This window comes from Ranitomeya imitator, chromosome 2 (assembly GCF_032444005.1).
Source record: "Ranitomeya imitator isolate aRanImi1 chromosome 2, aRanImi1.pri, whole genome shotgun sequence".
In the NCBI taxonomy this organism is placed as follows: domain Eukaryota; kingdom Metazoa; phylum Chordata; class Amphibia; order Anura; family Dendrobatidae; genus Ranitomeya; species Ranitomeya imitator.
Window position 1 is genome coordinate 757,445,763 of NC_091283.1, and position 22,321 is coordinate 757,468,083.

Consider the following 22,321-nt stretch of genomic DNA (forward strand, 5'->3'; position numbering starts at 1 on the left):
CAGCACAACCCACATCTCAAGCCCCCGATAATGGCTCTACAGTCCAGTTAAAAATAACAAAAAAAAACACTCCTCACCTTTCCTCTTGCCCGCGCTGCTCCTGTCTCCTGTCTCGGCAGCTGCAGTCTGCCCGGGACACAGCAGGTGCGCGATGATATGACGTCATCGCACACCCGCAGTGTCAGAGGCAGAGCGGGGAATGATGGGAGAGGGAGCATCAGCGGACGCTCTCTCCTCCATCATTGCATTGAACTATATGACGCCGGTATAGTTGAATGCGGTGGTGGCGGCACTGGCGGGGGGAGGGGAGGAAAGAGTGCAGCAGCCCACTACTGGCACCGGCCCTTCTGGCATTTGCCAGAAGTGCCTGATGGCCAGTCCGGCTCTGATGGTTGCACATCCTTGTTCCTGAGCAGTGTGCTATTTCGTCTTTTCATGGAAACTACAGAAGGTTGGGGCCACAGAAAATGGCATGGTGGGACGCATGTGGCCCCCAAGCAGCAGATTGTGCATCACTGGTCTAGAGAATGTGGCATTGTCCAATCTATACCATGCTAGGAAGTGGCCCTCTCCTATCCCGATGGGAAGGTTGAGCAGCTAAGTGTAATGTAATGCTGGGCTTCGTCCAGTAATAATGTCCCTGTTTTGCGGCCCTTCTCCAGCAAATACAGTGTGTCCTTAAAGTCATGGTGCAATTTTGACTAGTCACTAGAAAGCAAAAAAAAAAACGATAGAAATGTGAAATCTGCTCCAAATAAAGAAAAACTCTCCCAGTTTCATACCTATTCAGTACAGTTCGATGTGGGCTCCATTTGTTACCCTACACACATCCAAACAATAGTGAAGTTCTTGCCACACACGGGTAAGGACGTCTGGTGTATCAGTGAATAACGTCTGTGATTCTGTTTTAAGTGATTAATGTTGTTCATACGTTCAATGTGCACATGTTGCTTCACATAACCCCAAAAGTAAAAGTCTAAGGGCGTCAGATCCGGGGATCGTGGTGGCCATGGCATTTTTAGGGCTCCTTAGGAAGCTATCCCGTATAGCCTCTACAGACTCGTCACTGACTGATGGCCTACCAGAACGGGGTTTCTCCACCAAACTGCCAGATACCTTCAACTGCTTATCCCACCGAGTAATGTTATTCTTATGTGGTGGTGCTTAGCTATAAACGCGCCGATATTCACGTAGCACTTTGGTCACGGATTCGAATTTAGCGAGCCACAGAACACACTGAACTTTCCTCTGTACCGTCCATATCTCGATTGGCATGGAAAACCACACAGCTGGCATAAGCTAGTTGCATGATGTCACAGACCTGGCAGTGTATTAATCAGAGTTCAGTTTATCAGGGGTTAATCTGACTGGGGGCTCAGCAACAGCTTAAATGAGTTTGTGTTGTTTGATTGGTTCTTATCTCTCCTCATGAACAGGTCTGATATGATTGGGCCAGAGAAAGAGCGCCAAAATGTACCGTATATACTCGAGTATAAGCCAAGATTTTCAGCCCATTTTTTGGGGCTGAAAGTCCCCCTCTCGGCTTATACTCGAGTCATACCCAGGGGTTGGCAGGGGAGGGGGAGCGGGGGCTGTCTAATTATACTCACCTGCTCCTGGCGCGGTCCCTGCAGGTCCCCGGCTCCCTGGCACCCCAGCTTCTTCCTGTACCGAGTGGTCACATGGTACCGCTCATTACAGTAATAAATATGCGGCTCCATCTCTATGGGAGGTGGAGCCGCATATTCATTACTGTAAGGAGCGGTAACGGTGACCACTCAGTACAGGAAGAAGCTACGGCGCTGGGGAAGCAGGGACTGCACTGCGCCAGGAGCAGGTGAGTATAATGGGGAGGGGAGCTCTGCGCTGCGCGATATTCACCTGCTCCCCGTTTCGGCGCCGCTCTGTCTTCTGCAGTGACACTCAGGTCAGAGGGCACGGTGACGTGGTTAGTGTGCGCCCTCTGCCTGAACGTCAGTGCAGAAGACGCTGAAGATGGAGCGGTGCCGGAACGTGGAGCAGGTGAATATTGAAAGTGCCGGGGGCCTGAGCGACGGAGAGGTGAGTATGTGATTTTTTTTAACGCAGCAACAGCAATAACGTTTGTGCAGCACTATATGGGGCAAGTGTCTATATGGGGCCAAAACGTTTGTGCAGCACCATATGGGGCAAGTGTCTGTATGGGGCCATAACGTTTGTGGAGCACTATACGGGGCAAGCGTCTGTATGGGGCCATAACGTTTGTGCAGCACTATATGGGGCAAGTGTCTATATGGGGCAATACCGTTTGTGCCTGCACTATATGGGGCAAGTGTCTGTATGGGGCCATAACTTTTGTGGAGCACTATATGGGGCAAGTGTCTGTATGGGGCCATAACGTTTGTGCAGCACTATATGGGGCAAGTGTCTGTATGGGGCCATAATCAACGTTTGTGCAGCACTATATGGGGCAAGTGTCTGTATGGGGCCATAATTAATATTTGTGGAGCATTACGGTATATGGGGAAAGTGTCTGTATGGAGCATCTTATGGGGCCATAATCAAGGTTTGTGCAGCACTATATGAGGCAAATATCTTTATGGAGCATCTTATGGGGCCATAATCAGCATTTGTGCAGCATTATATTGGGCAAATGTGTCTATGGAGCATCTTATGGGGCCATTATTAACCTTTATGCAGGATTATATGGGGCATATTTTAATATGGAGCATCTTATGGGGCCATCATGAACTGTATGGAGCATTATATGGGGCTCCTGATTCAATATGGATATTCAAAAACACTTAACCTACTGATATCTCAATTAATTTTACTTTTATTGGTATCTATTTTTACTTTTGACATTTACTGGTAGCTGCTGCATTTCCCACCCTAGGCTTATACTCGAGTCATTAAGTTTTCCCAGTTTTTTGTAGCAAAATTAGGGGGGTCGGCTTATACTCGGGTCGGCTTATACTCGAGTATGTACGGTAAATTATAAATAGATCCTGTGACTGGTCAAAAGTGCACCATGACTATACGGACACACTGTATTAAAAAATAAACTATTCTACTCACCTTTCCACCTACCACGACGTATGGCGTCCTCTTCTATAGCTGGCAGCTGACTTCAACATGCCATTGATTTTTGGGTTCTGGTTGTACAGTGTTCATTGTTCAGTACATTTGACCTGGAAGCATAATTTTCCAGGTCAGTCTGATTATGACAGTACCAAACATACTTAGATTTTTTTTTTAATTCAAGTGGTTAAACAATTCAGAATATTGGATGAAAATACATAATTTTTAGTATTTCTGTTGATGGAGCTGAGTGAGGGATTTTTTTGGGTTACTAAGCTGACTTTTTTATTACTGTCAATTTTGTGTATGTACGATGCTTTGATTGCTTATTATACAAAAAAAATGTTTTAGCAAGGTGACCAAAAAAATGCAATTCTGGTGTTTTATTTTTTATTTTTCTCTTTACAAAGTTTACCGATCAGCTTAATTATTATATTTTATAGATTGGACTTTTATGAATGTGTCAATACGTAACACTGTCTTTATTTTTAATGGGTGAAAGGGGATTGGACCTGTTGCACACAAACACCAGCACACATCCTTTTACTTGCCGCTGTCATAGATAGACTCTATGATAACATGATTAACAGCTGCCAATGGATTGGGCAGAATGTACCAGCTGTCAGGTTGACTTTAACTGAAACAGATACAGCTGTGTAGAAACTTAAAACAGTGTGAGGAACAGACAAAATCTGCTACAAACGTGAGGTTGTGGAAGACGGTTACATTTTATGACAAGCAAATTTCATCCTGGGTTAGGACATAAACAATACAGAAATCCTGAACATCTGAAGAATAACTTTAAAAACATATTGTTACATTTAGCAAATGGGAGAAATTCACTGGCAGCATTGCACACAGACTAATGTGCTTTTAATTTTATTTCCAGGGTATTTGGTTTTGATGCTGTTGCTCTTCCCTGTGTAGCCATAAAATAAAGCCTACCACATCTATTCTTGAAGTAAACTGTTGATGGCAATCCATGTATTTATAATATTCTGGGAAATAATCCAGCACAATACGTTGGACAATGTTTGTTTTATTTTCCAAGAACCAGGATGATATTTAATAAGCAAAAGTACATCCAAAAATATATTTAAAAAAAAAAAGTTCTAAGTGCCTTTCTTATGCTGCATAAACTCTGAAACCCGTTTGTGAGTCACACAGAATGTGAGGAAATCTGGGACTCCTTTGTAGTTGTTATGGAAATATGTCAGGGAAATTAAAGTCAGATCCCCTGTGGCTCTCAATAGAGAAATCTGAATTATTATTTTGATTAAATTAATGAATTACTTTAGACTCAAATATTTTTATTTTTGCAAAGGTAACAGGAATAAATGCACCTAAGGTCTCTTTCACACATCCATGTCAAATGAATGGATCTGTGCACATGTCAGTGTGTTTCCACGGGCCATGTGTCTGTGTGCCCCACACATAGACATGTCCGTTTTTTTACCGTCAGCACGGACGGCAAAATGTCCCACACACGGAGAACACACATCGATGTCCTCCGTGTGACACGCATCAGCATCGGGGAAGAAGCGCTACAGTAAGCGCTGTTCCCCGGCGGCAGGTGCTGAAGATGGCTCTCATCATTCTCCCCTGCTCTGCCGGCGATCAGCGCAAGCAGAGGAGAATGATGAGAGTTATACTAAAGTCCGAACGACGACAGCAGGTGGGGGCTTTTGGGACTCTTACTCCCATCATCTGACACCTGCTGCTGCTAATAACAGTGACAGAAGGAGCGGATGATCGGATATTCCTCGGCCGCCTCCTGCGATATAACAAAATAAATTAATGAAAAACCCGACGTGGATTCCCCTCTATTTTCTTGAACCAACCAGGCAAAACTCACAGCTGTGGGCTGCAACCCTTAGCTGTCAGCTTCTGTGAGGCTGATTATCAAGAATAGAGGGGTCCCCACGCTGTTTTTTAAATGATTTAAATAAATAATTTAAAATGGCGTGGGGTCCCCCCATTTTTGACAACCAACCTTGCTAAAGCTCACAGCTGGGGGCTGGTATTCTCAGGCTGATAAGGGGCCATTGATATAGGCCCCCCCCAGCCTAAAAACAGCAGCCCACAGCTGCCCAGAAAAGGCGCATCTATTAGATGCGCCAGTTCTGGCGCTTTGTCTGGCTGTTCCCACTTGCCCTGTAGCAGTGGCAAATGGGGTTCATATTTGTGGGGTTGATGTCACCTTTGTCAGGTGACATCTAGCCCACGGCTTAGTAATAGAGAGGTGTCTATAGACAAGTGGCAAGAGCTGGGCAGACAGGTCAGTGAGGAATCAGTCACCTGTCAGAAGCCATAAAGATGAATATGAACGCAAAGCACCAAATGAAGACCCCCACAAAGGCCGCCCTGGAGCACGAGCATATCATTAGCTAAAAACTGAAAATAAAGATTAAACAACAACCACAACAGCCACAAGATGGATTTCATCAACCAAAATATAATTTTAATGAGTATAACGGGGACAACCTGACACTGTCTGTAGGTTACTGTGCACAGTCCTGCTGACCGGTTCCCTTTAAAAGCAGGACGTTGCATCACCAGGGGAAACAGAAAGGTATTTTTGTATTAAATGTCAATCAGAAAAATTATTATCCTTACACATTATGGGATAATATTTTTAACATCTGACAACCTCTTTAACAATCATTCAGACATGTGTGCCTATGCTTCGCATTACTGGATCATGGTAAGTGATGAAAGACGACCGTTTATATGACACCAAACACAAGAGAGGCCATACTGGGCCCCTGGCATTGAAGGGAGGCTGACATAACAGGGTTGATGTAAGAATATAGGGAGCTGGAGGGACATTTGGAAGATTGGGGTTAAACAGCCTGGTACAGCGGTGGAGCTGGGATCAGTTCTTGGGGGAGGAGGGGTCAGAGGTGGTGTTATGCAGAAGCTATATAAAAGGGTCAGCCATCTTAGTCATGGTTGCCATTTTAGGTACCCCTTTACAGTGTTAAGAAGCTCCCACCCACCCTGCCTTTATTTGGTGCTGAGGTTTTACGGGGGTGTTTTTATTTTGTTGCAGTTTTTCTGTAGTGGTAGGATCAATGTGATTTTGAATGGTTAAGGGTTTTATTAATAACGTAATTCAATTTATGTCATGCAGCGTGGCATGGGGGGAAATCCTCGAAGTTGGTGGAATTGGTTAATAGCGGATTGGAGCGGGGAAAATCTCAAGAGGTTCTGGACCCCCTCTGGGTGTGTTCATGTGGACGGGTGTTTAACCCCTTAGTGACAGAGCCAATTTGGTACTTAATGACCGAGCCAATTTTTGCAATTCTGACCACTGTCACTTTATGAGGTTATAACTCTGGAACGCTTCAACGGATCCCGCTGATTCTGAGATTGTTTTTTCGTGACATATTGTACTTCATGGTAGTGGTAACATTTCTTCGATATTACTTGCGATTATTTATGAAAAAAAACGGAAATATGGCGAAAATTTTTAAAATTTTGCAATTTTCAAACTTTGTATTTTTATGCCCTTAAATCAGAGAGATATGTCATGAAAAATAGTTAATAAATAACATTTCCCACATGTCTACTTTACATCAGCACAATTTTGGAATCAAAATTTTTTTTTGTTAGGGAGTTATAAGGGTTAAAAGTTGACCAGCAATTTCTCATTTTTACAACACCATTTTTTTTTAGGGACCACATCACATTTGAAGTCATTTTGAGGGGTCTATATGATAGAAAATAATGAAGTGTGACACCAATCGAAAAACTACACCCCTCAAGGTTCTCAAAACCACATTCAAGAAGTTTATTAACCCTTTACGTGCTTCACAGGAACTGAAACAATGTGGAAGAAAAAAATGAACATTTAACTTTTTTTTGCAAACATCTTAATTCAGAACCATTTTTTTTTATTTTCACAAGTGTAAAAACAGAAATGTAACCATAAATTTTGTTATGCAATTTCTCCTGAATACACCAATACCCCATATGTGGGGGTAAACCACTTTTTGGGCGCACCGCAGAACTTAGAAGTGAAGGAGCGCCGTTTGACTTTTTCAATGCAGAATTGGCTGGAATTGAGATTGGACGCCAAGTCACGTTTAGAGAGCCCCTGATGTGCCTAAACAGTGGAAACTCCCCACAAGTGACACCATTTTGGAAACTAGACCCCTTAAGGAACTTATCTAGATGTGTGGTGAGCACTTTGAACCCCCAAGTGCTTCACAGAAGTTTCTAACGTAGAGCCGTGAAAATAAAAAAATCGCTTTTGTTTACACAAAAATGATCTTTTCGCCCACAAATTCTTATTTTCACAAGGTTAACAGGAGAAATTAGACCACAAAAGTTGTTGTGCGATTTCTCCTGAATACGTCGATACCCCATATGTGAGGGTAAACCACTGTTTGGGCGCACCGCAGAGCTTGGAAGTGAAGGAGCGCCGTTTTACTTTTTCAATGTAGAATTGGCTGGAATTGAGATTGGATGCCATGTCGCGTTTGGAGAGCCCCTGATGTGCCTAAACAGTAGAAACCCCCCACAAGTGACCCCATTTTGGAAACTAGACCCCCCATGGAACTTATCTAGATGTGTGGTGAGAACTTTGAATGCCCAAGTGCTTCACAGAAGTTTATAATGCAGAGTCGTGAAAATAAAAAATATTTTTTTTTCCACAAAAAAGATTTTTTAGCCCCCAAGTTTTTATTTTCACAAGGGTAACAAGAGAAATTGGACCACAAAACTTGTTGTCCAATTTGTCCTGAGTATGCTGGTACCCCATATGTGGGGGTAAACCACTGTTTGGGCGCACGGCAGAGCTCGGAAGGAAGGAGCGCCGTTTTGGAATGCAGACTTTGATAGAATGGTCTGCGGGCATTATGTTGCGTTTGCAGAGCCCCTGATGTACCTAAACTGTAGTAACCCCCCACAAGTGACCCCATTTTGGAAACTAGACTCCCCAAGGAACTTATCTAGATGTGTGGTGAGAACTTTGAATGCCCAAGTGCTTCACAGAAGTTTAGAATGCAGAGTCGTGAAAATAAAAAATATTTTTTTTTTCACAAAAAAGATATTGTAGCCCCCAAGTTTTTATTTTCACAAGGGTAACAGGAGAAATTGGACCACTAAAGTTGTTGTCCAATTTATCCTGAGTATGCTGATGCCCCATATGTGGGGGTAAACCACTGTTTGGGCGCACGGCAGAGCTCGGAAGGGAAGGAGCGCCGTTTTGGAATGCAGACTTAGATAGAATGGTCTGTGGGCGTTATGTTGCGTTTGCAGAGCCCCTGATGTACCTAAACAGTAGTAACCCCCCACAAGTGACCCCGTTTTGGAAACTAGACCCCCCAAGGAACTTATATAGATGTGTGGTGAGAACTTTGAAAGCCCAAGTGCTTCACAGAAGTTTATAATGCAGAGTCATAAAAAATATATATATATATATATATTTTTCCACAAAAAGGATTTTGTAGCCCCCAAGTTTTTATTTTCACAAGGGTAACAAGAGAAATTGGACCCCAGAAGTTGTTGTCCAATTTATTCCGAGTATGCTGATGCCCCATATGTGGGGGTAACCCACTGTTTGGGCGCACGGCAGAGCTCAGAAGGGAGGGAGCACCATTTGACTTTTTGAGCGCAAAATTGACTGTCGTGTTTTGAGACCACCTGATGTACCTAAACAGTGGAAACCCCCCAATTCTAGCTCCAACCCTAACCCCAACACACCCCTAACCCTAATCCCAACCTGATCCATAATCCTAATCACTAACCCTAACCATAATCACAACCCTTACCCCAAAACAACCCTAATGTCAACCCTAACCATAACCCTAATCAAAACCCTAAATCCAACACCCCTAATCCTAATCTCAACCCTAACCTCAAACCTAACCCTAATCCCAATACACCCCTAATCACAACCCTAACCTTAACCCTAATCCCAAACCTAACCCTAATCCCAAGCGTAACCCTAATGCCAACCCTAACCCTAATACCAACCCTAATCCAAACCCTAACCCTAATCCCAACTCTAACCCTAACTTTAGCCCCAACCCTAGCCCTAACTTTAGCCCCAACCCTAACCATAGCCCTAAGGCTACTTTCACACTTGCGTTGTTTGGCATCCGTCGCAATCCGTCGTTTTGGACAAGAAACGGATCCTGCAAATGTGCCCGCAGGATGCGTTTTTTGCCCATAGACTTGTATTGCCGACGGATCGTGACGGATGGCCACACGTCGCGTCGGTCGTGCACTGGATCAGTGTTTTGGCGGACCGTCAGCACAAAAAACGTTCAATGTAACGTTTTTTTGTACGTCGCATCCGCCATTTCTGACCACGCATGCGTGGCCGTAACTCCGCCCCCTCCTCCCCAGGACATAGATTGGGCAGCGGATGCGTTGAAAAACTTCATCCGCTGACCACATTGTGCACAATTTTCACAACGTGCGTCGGTATGTCGGGCCGATGCATTGCGACGGCCCCGTACCGACGTAAGTGTGAAAGAAGCCTAACCCTAAATTTAGCGCCAGCCCTAACTCTAATTTTAGCCCCAACCCTAACCCTAAATTTAGCCCTAATCCTAGCCCTAACCCTACCCCTAGCCCTAACCCTACCCCTAGCCCTAACCCTACCCCTAGCCCTAGCCCTAACCCTACCCCTAACCCCAACCCTACCCCTAACCCTAGCCCTAACCCTAACCCTAACCCTAGCCCTAACCCTAACCCTACCCCTAACCCTACCCCTAACCCTACCCCTATCCCTAACCCTACCCCTATCCCTAACCCTACCCCTAACCCTAACCCTAATTTTAGCCCAACTGCTCTTCTCCTGCCGGCCGGCAGATGGAGACAGATGGCGGGCGCACTGCGCATGCGCCCGCCATTTTCTTACCGGAGGAAGAAGCCGGCGGCCAGGAGGAGCAGCAGGAGGATCCAGGGACACAGGTGAGTATGGCAGGGTCCCCGAATCCCACTATTTCTCTGTCCTCTGATGTGCGATCACATCAGAGGACAGAGAATTACACTTTGACTTTTTTTTTTTTTTTTTGCGGTCGCCAGTAAACAGTTAATTACCGGCGATCGCAAAACAGGGGTCGCTAAAACCGACCCCGATCATGCTCTTTGGGGTCTCGGCTACCCCCGGCAGCCGAGATCCCAAAGATTCTCGCGGGGCCGGCCGGCGGGCGCGCTGCGCATGCGCCCGCCATTTTGAAGATGGCGGCGCCCACCGGGAGACACGAGGAGCATCGGGAGAGATAGGTGAGTATTGGGGGGCCACCTGGGACCCCTTTTTTCTGTCCTCCGATGTGCGATCACATCGGAGGACAGAGAAATTAAAAAGAGATCGCGTTTTTTTTTTTTTTTGCGATCGCCGGTAAACGGTTAATTACCGGCGATCGCAAATGCGGGGTGGGTTAAAAAAACCCCGAATCATGTTCTCTGGGGTCTCGGCTACCCTCGGCAGCCGAGACCCCGGAGAAAATCCGACTCTGGGGGCGCTATTTACTTTTTCCACAGCGCCGTTAATTAACGGCGCTGTGGTTTAAGTACCCTTAGCGGCCGCCGTTAAAAGGCGTATCGGCGGTCGCTAAGGGGTTAAATAATCCCACAGGAGGGTTTGTAAAGGGACCTGTGGTTAATGGCTTTGGATATTGGCCAGGCTGGTTAATAGCTACCTCTGAGTTGGTGTACAGCGGCTAGAGGTAAGACTCGACCTGGGGCCAAGGTGGAATTAGTAAACATCTAAGTGTGGTGTGTTTATTGGGGCTTTTATTTTAAAGATTAGGGGGATTAGGAGGAAATAAAGGTAACAATCGGAGCTCACATGAGTCACGAATACCCTTATGTCATGATTACGCCTTGTTTCTCTTGGTGTTTATCGATTCACCGTATTCTGCAGCAATGTGCAGAGATTATGGCCATGTTCACACAGTGCGTTTTTTACCGCGGAACCGCGGCGGTTTTGCCGCTGCGGTTCCGCAGCTGTTTTCCATGCAGGGTACAGTACACTGTACCCTATGGAAAACAGGACACACTGTGCACATGGTCCGGAAATTGTTAAAAAAAAGACGCGCTGAATAGCTCCCGGAAAAAAGAAGGAGCATGTCAATTCTTTTTCCGGAGCCGCAGCGGTTCTGCACCCATAGACCTCCATTGTGAGGTCAAAATCGCAGTAAAACACGCAGATCAAAAATATATCTGCGTGTTTTACTGCGGTTTGATGTGCAGAACCGCTGCTGCAGGAAGTTCGGGGAAGCGGGCGGAAGTGCGTGGGCGGAAGTCCGTGGGCGGCGTGTGTGGTCCTGAGTGTATCCCGAAGAGACTGTCACTATGGAGGCATACCGTCGCATGAGGATCGATGTCGGGCGTCTGATTGATTTGGTAAGTCTGTGTGTCCGTCCCCATGCGACGATATGCCTCTATTGTGCTAAGTCGCCGTATCGGACTACTACTCCCATCCGGTATTTAGGATGGGAGAGTTGTCCCTGTGTCCGGCGACTTAGCACAATACTAAAGTTCACACCAAACACAAACACACAATACACAAACATGACACACAGTACAGTACATACAACACATAACATAGAGTATATACTCACCATACACCACACTTGTAGGCGAAGCCCTCGATCCTCAATGAAAAAATCCCAAAATAATAAAGCAAATCCATACTCCCTGTCCGCAGAATCCATAAAACGATTGTCCCACGCCGATCTCCTGCTCTCCGGTGATACACTGCCAGGAGCGAAGCTCCTAGCAGTGTATCGCGTACTGTCCCGGAGCTCAATGGCGCCGGCGTCTCGGTTAACGGCAGTACAGCTGCGTTGAACTTTCCCACGCAGCACTGCCGTTAAGCGAGAGTGCCGGGGTCAATGACCGCCGGTAAACTCGCTCGCGCATGCGCAGTGACACACCGACAGGAACTATGGCTCCTGTCAGTGTGTTGCTGCAGCCGTGGAGAGCAGACACATCTCTGGATGTGTCTGTTCTCCATGGAAGATCTTCGTGGGACCCTCGATGGATTTCTGCGGACAGGGCCAGGGAGTATGAATTTGTTTTTTTGTTTTGCCTTTTTTTCAGGTCGAGGGTCTTCAGGATGGATTGAGCGTGCAATAAAAGAATTGTCAAAAAGTGTGTGTCTTTATTTCATTAAAATATTTTTTCTAGTGTTTGTGTTTTTTTTTTTAACCCTTTCATTGGCTTAATAATGGATAGGCGTCTCATTGACGCCTCTCCATTATTAACCGGGCTTAATGCCACCTTACAATAGCAAGGTGGCATTAACCCCTCATTACCCCATATCCCACCGCTACACGGGAGTGGGAAGAGAGGGGCTAAGTGCCGGAATTGGCGCATCTTTTTGATGCGCCTTTTCCGGGGCGGCTGCGGGCTTATATTTGTAGCCAGGGGGGGGCAAATATCCATGGCCCCTTTCCTAGGCTATGAATATAAGCCCACGGCTGTCTGCGTAGCCTTTCTGGCCTAAAAATATAGGGGGACCCCAACACGTTTTTTTTTCGGGGCCCCCTATATTTTAGTGCCAGAAAGGCTACGCAGACAGCCGTGGGCTTATATTCATAGCCTGGGAACAGCCATGGGTATTTTAACCCCTTCCCGGGCGTCAAATATTGGCCCACAGCTGTCTGCTTAGCCTTTCTGGCCTAAAAATATAGGGGGACCCCAACACGTTTTTTTTTTTCGGGTCACCCTATTTTTTAGTGCCAGAAAGGCTACGCAGACAGCTGTGGGTTAATATTCATAGCCTGGGAACAGCCATGGGTATTTTAACCCCTTCCCGGGCGTCAAATATTGGCCCACAGCTGTCTGCTTAGCCTTTCTGGCCTAAAAAAATAGGGGGACCCCAACACATTTTTTTTTTTAGGGGGGTCCACATATATTATAGTAAACCTTAGGATTAATAATTGATCGGCGTCTTATTGACGCCTCGCCATTACTAACCGTGCTTAATGCCACCTTACAATAGCTTTAGGGGTAGGGTTAGGATCCCTGTAGGGTTAGGGTTAGGATCCCTTTAGGGTTAGGGTTAGGATCCCTGTAGGGTTAGGGTTAGGGTTAGTATCCCTGTAGGGTTAGGGTTAGGGTTAGGATCCCTGTAGGGTTAGGGTTAGGATCCCTGTAGGGTTAGGGTTAGGGTTAGGATACCTGTAGGGTTAGGGTTAGGGTTAGGATCCCTGTAGGGTTAGGGTTAGGGTTAGGATACCTGTAGGGTTAGGGTTAGGGTTAGTATCCCTGTAGGGTTAGGGTTAGGGTTAGGGTTAGGATCCCTGTAGGGTTAGGGTTAGGGTTAGGATCCCTGTAGGGTTAGGGTTAGGGTTAGTATCCCTGTAGGGTTAGGGTTAGGGTTAGGATCCCTGTAGGGTTAGGGTTAGGATCCCTGTAGGGTTAGGGTTAGGGTTAGGATACCTGTAGGGTTAGGGTTAGGGTTAGGATCCCTGTAGGGTTAGGGTTAGGATCCCTGTAGGGTTAGGGTTAGGGTTAGGATACCTGTAGGGTTAGGGTTAGGGTTAGGATCCCTGTAGGGTTAGGATCCCTTTTGTGGTTGTGTTATGTTTAGGATCCCTTTTGGGGTAGAGTGCTTACGGTTATGAGCCCTAACCCTACCCTAACTATTTCACTTTATAGTGTGTTTTTTAATGAATGTTGTTGATTGTCGCACGAACCACTCAGGATTGACGGCGACAGAGCTAGTGGTAAAACAACTGCACACAAGCGTTTTTATTGGTGTTTGTGTTTTCAGTTTGTGCTTGTGTTCAGTTATTAGGGGTTACTTTGAAATATTTCCAGCAATTGTGTAACATTACTTGGTCGCGCTATAGATTATGAGATGACACTATTGTATTTATTGTAGGTTCGGGATTATCCGGCCTTGTGGGACCCAGCCGATGAATCCTACAAGGATAAATATTTCCGGGAACTAGCCTGGACCAAAATTGTACGAGACCTTATCCCAGATTTGGACAAGTATCCAGGGAGTACACAGCAGCAAATTGGTAATTTTAATTACATTTATTTAGTAAACCTTGAGTATATTAAAAATATAATTTGTTTAGATCTCACAAAAAATGTTGTTGTATTTTGTAACCTTTTTTTGGTAGATAACGATGTGAGGAAACGGTGGCGCTCAATCAGAGACCGTTTCACGAAGTTCCTGAACGAATGTTCTAAGAGTGGCTCTTCGCCGAGCAAAAGTAAATTCCCATTTAGCGAAGAGCTGCAGTTTCTTGTGTCCAGTAGGACATTGAGAAAGTAAGTTAAAATCCACTCCACATGATTATTTAAATATAATATGTTGTGCGAAAAATTGATGTTTTTTTTTTCTCCAACAGGACGGAAGGAAACATGTCGGTAGCTGATTTGGAGGACAGCGACAAAGAGGATGGAGCAGGCAGTTCCTCTGGAGTGGGAGGGACCATCTCTACCTCCACTCCCACAGCTTCTGCTGAATCAGCATCCACTTCAGCAGCTGCTGCATCAACATCTAGTTCAGCAGCTGCTGAAGCATCTGATTCCGCAGAAGCTGTGAGAGTGGAGAAGAGAGCTGTCTATCCGGTGGCAGCAGAGAAAAAAAAAAAAAAAACAAAGAAAAACCAAGATGACCAAACTGTCCAAATCGCTTGCGACACGTTAGATCTATTAAAAAAATCTAGTTCTGATGACCACTGCGACTCCTTCGCAATAACTGTGGCAAGAAAAACACGCTCCCTGCCACCGGATAGACAATCTCTTTTCATGTCCATGGTCCAGATGTCCCTCACTGCTCTGGAGGACCCTGCTCCGATATCTCCATACAATGAAGTTCTGATGGGGGTGTTGGGACTTTTCAGGCCCCGACACCGAACACCGGAAACACAAGCTACCAGACCCCAGTATTTGGCCCACAGCCAAGTTACTTCTGGAGATAGAGGAAGTTCGCAGCATATGGGGGGAGCATCATATCAATCAGAGGGATCAAATTTCCTCTATTCTCCAGAATATACTTTTCTGAATTGAACATGGGCAAAAATTTTCAGTGGCACCGAGTTTTTTTTGGTTTGTTTTTTAGCTCCAGTTGCCGGTTGGCTTTGAAAGGGGCTTTTTTTTGTTTTTTCTAATTGAAAAATCTTATGTAAATATTGCAAAGAATTTGTGTTCTTTTAAATATATTACATTTCAAACAGACTATTCTCTTCTTTATTACAATGCGGTCAAGGCCGCTATCCTGGGTTTATGGGCTATCAATTAGTGGTTTATGTGTTGATGTGTTAACAATTGTATACGTCATACTGCTATTATTTTCATAAAACACCCAATTTTTTGTAGCCAAAAAAAAAAAAAAAATTTAATTACAGCCAAATAGATTTTTTATTGATATTACAATCAATTATTTAACACAGTTTTTTTGGTAACATGGAACAAAAAAATTTTTTTTCAAACTTTTGTGTTGGTTGCTGGCGTTTCTCATTCTTCGGGATGTTGTCAAAACTGTTATCAGCGATGTCGGCAACATTTCTGGGGGGGTCAGTGTAGATGCATCCTTCTCTGCTGGTCAGGCTGCTCAACACCAGCACAGGAGTATTGCCAGTGCACGGCACCTTCAGGACTCATAAAGTAGTCAGTGAAGGATTCTCTCACACGCACACCAGAGTTGGACGGCCTACCCAGACCCCCGTTGTCAACTGGATTAAATACTGGCTGCTGGTACTCCACATCAACGTCAGTGTTGTATTCACGAGCATAGTTGTGGAGTACACAGCAAGCCTTTATCACAGCATCAACGGTGTCTGTGTCCAACTGAATGGCAGTGTGAAAGATCCTCCACTGACTAGTCATGATCCCAAAGGTGCATTCCACATATCTGCGTGCACGACTCAGCCGATAATTAAAAATCCTCCGTCGGGCATCCAGTCCCCTTCGTGGGTATGGGCGCAGCAGGGTTGTCGTTAAGGGAAACGCCTCATCCGATACCATCACGAACGGCACTGGATGTGTGGAACCCGGCAAAGGTCGTGGGGCTGGGAGCGTGCCGCCATCTCGAAGAATTTGCATCCCAATCTGTGACGTTCGCAACACCCGAGAATCCCCAGTACTACCATAGGCACCAACGTCAATGGCAACAAATTTGTAATGGGCATCAGCCACCGCCATCAGGACCACTGAAAAATACTTCTTATAATTAAAGAAGCGTGATCCTGATCGTGGTGGCTGCTGAACCCGAACATGTTTACCATCGACTGCACCTATGCAGTTTGGGAAATTGGCCACAGACTGAAAGCCTGCTGCAACCTGCAGCCAAGTCTCCTCGGTTGGGGAAGGCATCACCATGGGCTGCAACTTCTGCCAGATGACGGTACATGTACACCTCACAATGTTAGAGATGGTAGATTTACCAACTCTAAATTGGAGGTGCAGGGATGTATAGCTCTCTCCTGTGGCCAAAAATCTGCAAAGAAACAAAAAAGAAAATTAGAAATGTCACACAAAAAGGTAATTACAACATGTCACAAGTTAAGGCCGCTATTATATGCGTCCAGCACCATTCAATAATGCTGGCATTAACACCCAGCACAACACAAAGGGTGTAAAAAACATTAATAAAAGGCCTGATGGGACTTGTGCACACACGCATGCGAGATATGACCGAGTGTTGCATGGTAATCCCCGGACCTGCTGCATGCACTCCGTTGTGGAGCGTGCGGCTCCATGTATTGGTATGTGGGTGCAGACTCCGCTCCAGAGTGCAGGCGGCAGAGCCGGGGTTTACCATGCAACACTCGCCCGTATCTCACGTGTGTGTGTGTATGTGTGCCCCCTGTCCAAAAAGAGGACTGGGTGGGTTTAATCACACATACTGGACACACACACAAGTAAAATACAGACCTAACAACATTCCCCCCAAAAATTGTTACTTACCGCAAGGTGATGAGCAGCCTTTCCTCAGCAGAGATGGACTTCCTCATCACTGTGTCTTGCAGTGTTAAATGGGGTGCCAGGATGGTAAGCAGTCTGTCAAAGGCAATAATTGGTAACCGACAAAACGATATAAATTTTTCAGGATATCTGAAAATTGCAAAAGAACAACAAAAAAGGGTTACTTCACAAGTATTGCTAGCCAAAAAAGGTAAATTAGTCATTCTATATATTTCTACTTACCTCCTCAAATCATTGTACAGCACATGAAAGTGCCCCTTCTCAGTTCGGTCTTCTACAAGCGGGTGCACCCACAATCGTTTCTGCACACGTCTTCTCGGCCGCCGCTAAATAGAAAAATAAAAAAATATTTCGTAAACACAACAATTAGAAAAATATATCAAACATGCAAGGAAAACAATGTCGATTATGTAAGGATACGTGTCCACATTCAGGAAGGCCCACCCCATTCTAGTACGCAATGATGCCAGATGTGTTCATTGTACAAATCCAGCATCATCACACCCGACGTATAGGGTCCTCTTTTATTCATTGCGGAGCCGCAGTTTCACAACAAGGAACACAGACATGCTGTGATCATAAAAGACGCGCAGCATGTCCGGAGTCGCAGGGCTGACGGATGACACACAGTGGACACGTGATTTCATGACATCACCTCCAGTATGCTGACATGTGGACGCTGCATGTTTGGCGCTGCGGCCACACGCAGCGCCAAACATACAACGTTTCCAGAATGTGGACAAGTACCCATAAACCAATATATAAAACAAACAGACATCTGCTTACCTGACGTGCATGTCGATTCAGAATTAGAAGCATCAACCCCAGGATCGCAATCCGGTGTGGCGTGCGGAGCTGGATCCGTGGGCTGTCATCTGGACGACGCTCTGCACGTCCACTCATTTTGATGTGTAAGTTCCAAAATGGAGGATGGAAGAAGAAAAGGGTTGGACAAGGAAATGACATCATTTTTTTTTTTTTTCTTCCCCCCACTGCAGTAAACTTTATTTCTGTCAAACACAGACAATCTGCAGACAAAACTGCATCAAAAAACGCACTAAAAAACGCACTAAAAAACGCACTAAAAAACGCACCAAAAACGCACCAAAAACGCACAAAAAAACGCACCTGCGTTTTCTGCAGAGACCTGCGGTTTCAGTCAGGAAAAAAAAAGGATGGAAATCCTGAACGTGTGAACATAGCCTATCACCTACATCACTCCCTGTCCCCAATACAACTATTAAATCTAATTTCCTAGCAGGGCTATGGCTGCTTTTTGTAACTTATTGTTTCAAAGTTTATTATGGCCATGAGCACAAATAGTTACGATGGTGCACCTAGCATAATATATAACGTTGGCCCAGAGATAAAAATCCCTTTATGTCTTTGGTCTGCAGACAGTGTAATCAGTGGGTACCAGGGATGATGCAGATACTAAAGATACTATAGAAACAGAACACTTCTAAAGCCATCTACAGACCTGACATGTTTGCCAGAACATCCTATAGATTTCAGGATCGATGTCGGTAATGTCTCTGGTGCCTAGCAGATCCTCACAAAGGAAAGTGGATCAGACTGTTTTTATTTTACTTGTTCAGTCTTATCATTTCTCTGAGAATGAAATGACTCCTGGCATCTTGCATCGATTCATGTTTGAAATAAAAAAAAAAAAAAATAGACCCACACACCTTTAGTATTAAATTGATGTGCAAGTGCACAAATACGCTATGTAGCGAATATACAAACATATACAGAACATACACGATGTGATGTATCAGCACACTGCGACTAATAAATACATGACACTGATGTGGTTAGTTGGCTTGCACGCTCTTTGATCAAAAAACGCTAAGTACCTTACTTTTTTAATGTTTCCAGCAATATTGGAGTTTGTGTATTCATTAGTAGCAGTGTGCTGACTCATCGTGTATGCAGAGCCACCATCAGGCCATTACTGCCCTGACTGGCGTATGGGGCCCGATGATCAGAGGGGGCCCGTATCAGGCCCCGTCTCTTCTGCTCATTGGGCCCCAGCGACGTGCACGCTGACCGTCGTCAGCTGCCAGTCTCCGATTGGGGAGACATGGGGCAGGATGGGGAAACACGGGGCAGGATGGGAGACACAGGAGCAGGATGGGAGACATGGGGGCAAGATGGGAGACAAGGGGGCAGGATGTAAACACATAGGGCAGAACGGAGACAGGGGGCAGGATGGAAACAGGAGGCAGGATGGAGACACGGGATAGAATAGAGACACGGGGGCAGGATGGAGACAAGAGGGCAGAATGGAGACACGGAGGCAGGACAGAGACAAATGGGGCAGGAATATGGGGCAGGATGGAGACAGATGAGGCAGGGTCATGGGGCAGGATGGAGACAGATGGGCCAGGGTCATGTGGCAGGATGGAGACAGATGAGGAAGGATCATGGCGCATGATGGAGACACATGGTGCAGGATCATGGGGCAGGATGGATATGATGGAGACAGATGGGGCAGGATCATGGGACAGATGGAGCAGGATCATGGGGCAGGATGGGGAGATCATATGGGGCAGAATGGATACTCATGTGGGTAGGATGGAGGAACGCATGGCTGGAGCCAGGAATGAGATACATGGGGCCAGGATGGGGGATATTTATTACCATAGGGGCTAAGTAAGGGTTATTATTACTGCAGTGATGTATTTATTTTATTTCTTGAGGGTACTGTTTTAAATGGATGGGGGGGGGGGGCGGTCCTATTACTGTGCAGTGCAACACTATGTCGCCTTTTTTTCTTCATCTGGTGTAGTGTTGAATCTGGGAATAAATTAAGTAATGTGTTCTACAAGCGGAGCTCTAGATAACTGTTATTTCCTGCAGAGACGAGCCCTGGCTGGAAGAAGTGATGGTGGTCTGTGTAGGATGAAGATGAAAAGCGAAGATGAAAGACTTCACCTAGAGGCGTCAGTGGTGAGTCAGTGAGTTACCTGTACACTGACACTATACAGACCTCCGGTGATACCTGTATTAACTGTGAACTATACACTATATACAGTGCTCCTGTGTATAACGTCACTGGTGATTCCTGCATTACCTGTACACTGACACTATATACATAGCTCCTGTGTATAATTTCACCGGTGATCACTGTATTACCTGTACACAGACACTGCATACTAAGTACAGATCTCCTGTGTATAATGGCACTTATGGTGATAATATTGTGTTTTTTTTATTAATGATCAGTATTGTAGAATTCAGTCACTATGTGGTGGTAAGGTAATATGTAGTCTGGCCATGGTGTGGCGGTAATTGTTCCTTGTATGTGCTATTATTCGGTCACTGTGTGGTGGTAATATGTGGTCTGGTCATGCTGTGTTGGTATTTGTTCCTTGTATGTGGTATTATTGGTCTCCATGTGGTGGTAATACATGGTCTGGACATGGTGCGGTGGTATTTGTCCCTTATATGTGATATTATTCGGTCACTGTTGTGGTAATATGTGGTCTGGACATGGTGTGGCGGTATTTGTTCCTTATATATGGTATTATAGGTCACTATTTGGTGGTAATATGGTGTCTGGTCATGGTGCGATGGTATTTGTCCCTTGTATGTGATATTACTGGTCATTTTAAAAATTGAAAAATAAATAAAAGACACCTAAATTGTGTTGCATATTTTAACAAATGTTTAATAGGTTAGAGTAGAGTAGGGTGCTGGCTATATGTGTAATCTGGTGATGGGAACTGTTAATGTGTGATTGATGAGAAGCGGAGTTTTACCAAGAGAGAGTGGTGGGACTGTGGATAGTTTGAGGGGTGGAGGTGGGGCTGGGGTGGAGCCTGGGTGGAGTCTCAAGGGGCCCCCGAAAATTTTGCCAGTATGGGGCCCCGAAATTCCTAGTGGCAGCCCTGCGTGTATGTATATGTTTGACATAACCTGCAGCATTGGTTGAGCTGTTACTGCTAGTGATGGGCGAACATGCTCGGATAACATATTATCCAAGTGTCTTGGGCGTGCTGAAATAATATGTTCGAGTCCCCGCGGCTGCATGTCTCATGGCTGTTCGACAGCTGCAACACATGTGGAGACTCTCTAACAAATAGGCAGTCCTGACATGTGTTGTGGCTGTTTAACAGCCATGAGACATGCATCCGCAGGGACTCAAACATATTTGAGCATGCCCAAACTCGGATAACACCTGAGCGTGCTCAGATAACACGTTATCCAAGCACGTTCGCTCATCGCTAGTCATTACTTAAATGAGTTTTCCAATACTATTTGACCCACTTTCACATGCCCTAACTCTTCCTAACATTCACTTTTCTATACTTTTGTTACCTGTGCTGCTTCTATCTACCCATCTCTGTGTGGGTTACATAACTTGTTGTCATGCCGCCTTTGCTTCTGTAACACCCCAGGGTCCTGGTTGTTACAGAGGCATTGCTTTCCTCAAGGGGAGAGTGATGTCACGCTTGGAAGCGATGAAGGATTCTTCTTAACAGGTTTTCACAAGCATGCAACATGTTAACACTCCAGGCCAGAAGGGGGAGCTCTGATCCAGCTTATGGGTGGCTCCCCTATATATATATTCTGGTCTGCAGGGAAAGTTAGTCAGTCTGTCAGAGAGACAGGGAAGAGAGCAGTCAGACAGTGAGTGTCGGGAGGACTGAAGGGGCCGTGCAACCAAGAAGTACTGCAGCTCCTGAGAGAGAGAGAATCTAAAGCAGAACAGATTGTAGAGAGAGTGAAGGAGAAAAGAGGCACAGGCGAAGTGAAGGGCTGGGGAGAAACTGCGACTGCGCTTCTTCCACGCTGCAGCGCATGAGACCGTTAGCCGGAAGACCGAGGTTGTGCAGTACTCTACATCTCACAGCAGAAACCGTTGGGACAGCTGATTGCACGTTACCTGTCCACCATACACCTGAAGACATAGTAACGCATAGAGCCTGCGTTGTGATACAGATCCTGTAAAAAGGCTTGAGTTACCTGTCATACAGGTATTGTCCTACCCTTTAAGGAGGACAGAGAGACAGTGAGGACTTTGTGTGAGGCCTAAGGCAGCAAGGGACCACAACACCGCAGCGCTAGAAGGAAGGCTTCCAACTCCACCTGGTAAGGGGGATTCAAGAATAGCTTCCAAGCCGGCCGGACCCTGCCTGTACCTGTGATCTGGTGCCCTGGACTGTGACTGCCTGAAGTCTTCAGTAAACCAGGTAAAGAGACTGCAACCCTGTGTCCTCCGTTTCCTACTGCACCACTCACCATCTCCATCTACACGCAGGGAGCCCTGGAGACCCAACTTCAAGTGTGGGAAGTTATACCATTTTAGCTGCCATAACATCACCCCAGCGGACCCCTTTAAGCA

The 22,321-nt window shown here is 45.6% G+C and overlaps 2 protein-coding genes across 2 annotated transcripts; one reads left to right on the forward strand and one right to left on the reverse strand.

Moving 5' to 3' along the window:
- The first annotated feature begins 11,391 nt into the window (after window positions 1-11,391).
- On the forward strand, window positions 11,392-15,222 carry LOC138666807 (uncharacterized). Its single transcript, XM_069754981.1, has 4 exons — window positions 11,392-11,424; window positions 13,913-14,054; window positions 14,160-14,310; window positions 14,391-15,222. The coding sequence occupies exons 1-4, from the start codon at window positions 11,392-11,394 to the stop codon at window positions 15,052-15,054; spliced, it is 990 nt and encodes a 329-aa protein (XP_069611082.1). The 3' UTR covers window positions 15,055-15,222.
- A 169-nt stretch (window positions 15,223-15,391) lies between these two features.
- LOC138665654 (uncharacterized) lies at window positions 15,392-18,034 on the reverse strand. Its single transcript, XM_069753323.1, has 4 exons — window positions 17,758-18,034; window positions 17,194-17,297; window positions 16,954-17,100; window positions 15,392-16,483 (listed from the first exon to the last, which is right to left on the reverse strand). Exons 1-4 carry the CDS (start codon window positions 17,938-17,940, stop codon window positions 15,562-15,564), a joined length of 1,356 nt encoding a protein of 451 aa, XP_069609424.1. The 5' UTR covers window positions 17,941-18,034; the 3' UTR covers window positions 15,392-15,561.
- Window positions 18,035-22,321: the final 4,287 nt, after the last annotated feature.

Coding starts and splice junctions, on each gene's coding strand:
- LOC138665654 (XM_069753323.1), bottom strand. CDS start 17,940: ATGATGTCATTTCCTTGTCCAACCCTTTTCTTCTTCCATCCTCCATTT. Junction 17,298..17,757: donor TGAATCGACATGCACGTCAG/GTAAGCAGATGT, acceptor TTTTCTATTTAG/CGGCGGCCGAGAAGACGTGT. Junction 16,484..16,953: donor AGGCTGCTCATCACCTTGCG/GTAAGTAACAAT, acceptor GTTTCTTTGCAG/ATTTTTGGCCACAGGAGAGA.
- LOC138666807 (XM_069754981.1), top strand. CDS start 11,392: ATGAGGATCGATGTCGGGCGTCTGATTGATTTG. Junction 11,425..13,912: donor TCGGGCGTCTGATTGATTTG/GTAAGTCTGTGT, acceptor TATTTATTGTAG/GTTCGGGATTATCCGGCCTT. Junction 14,055..14,159: donor GAGTACACAGCAGCAAATTG/GTAATTTTAATT, acceptor TTTTTTTGGTAG/ATAACGATGTGAGGAAACGG.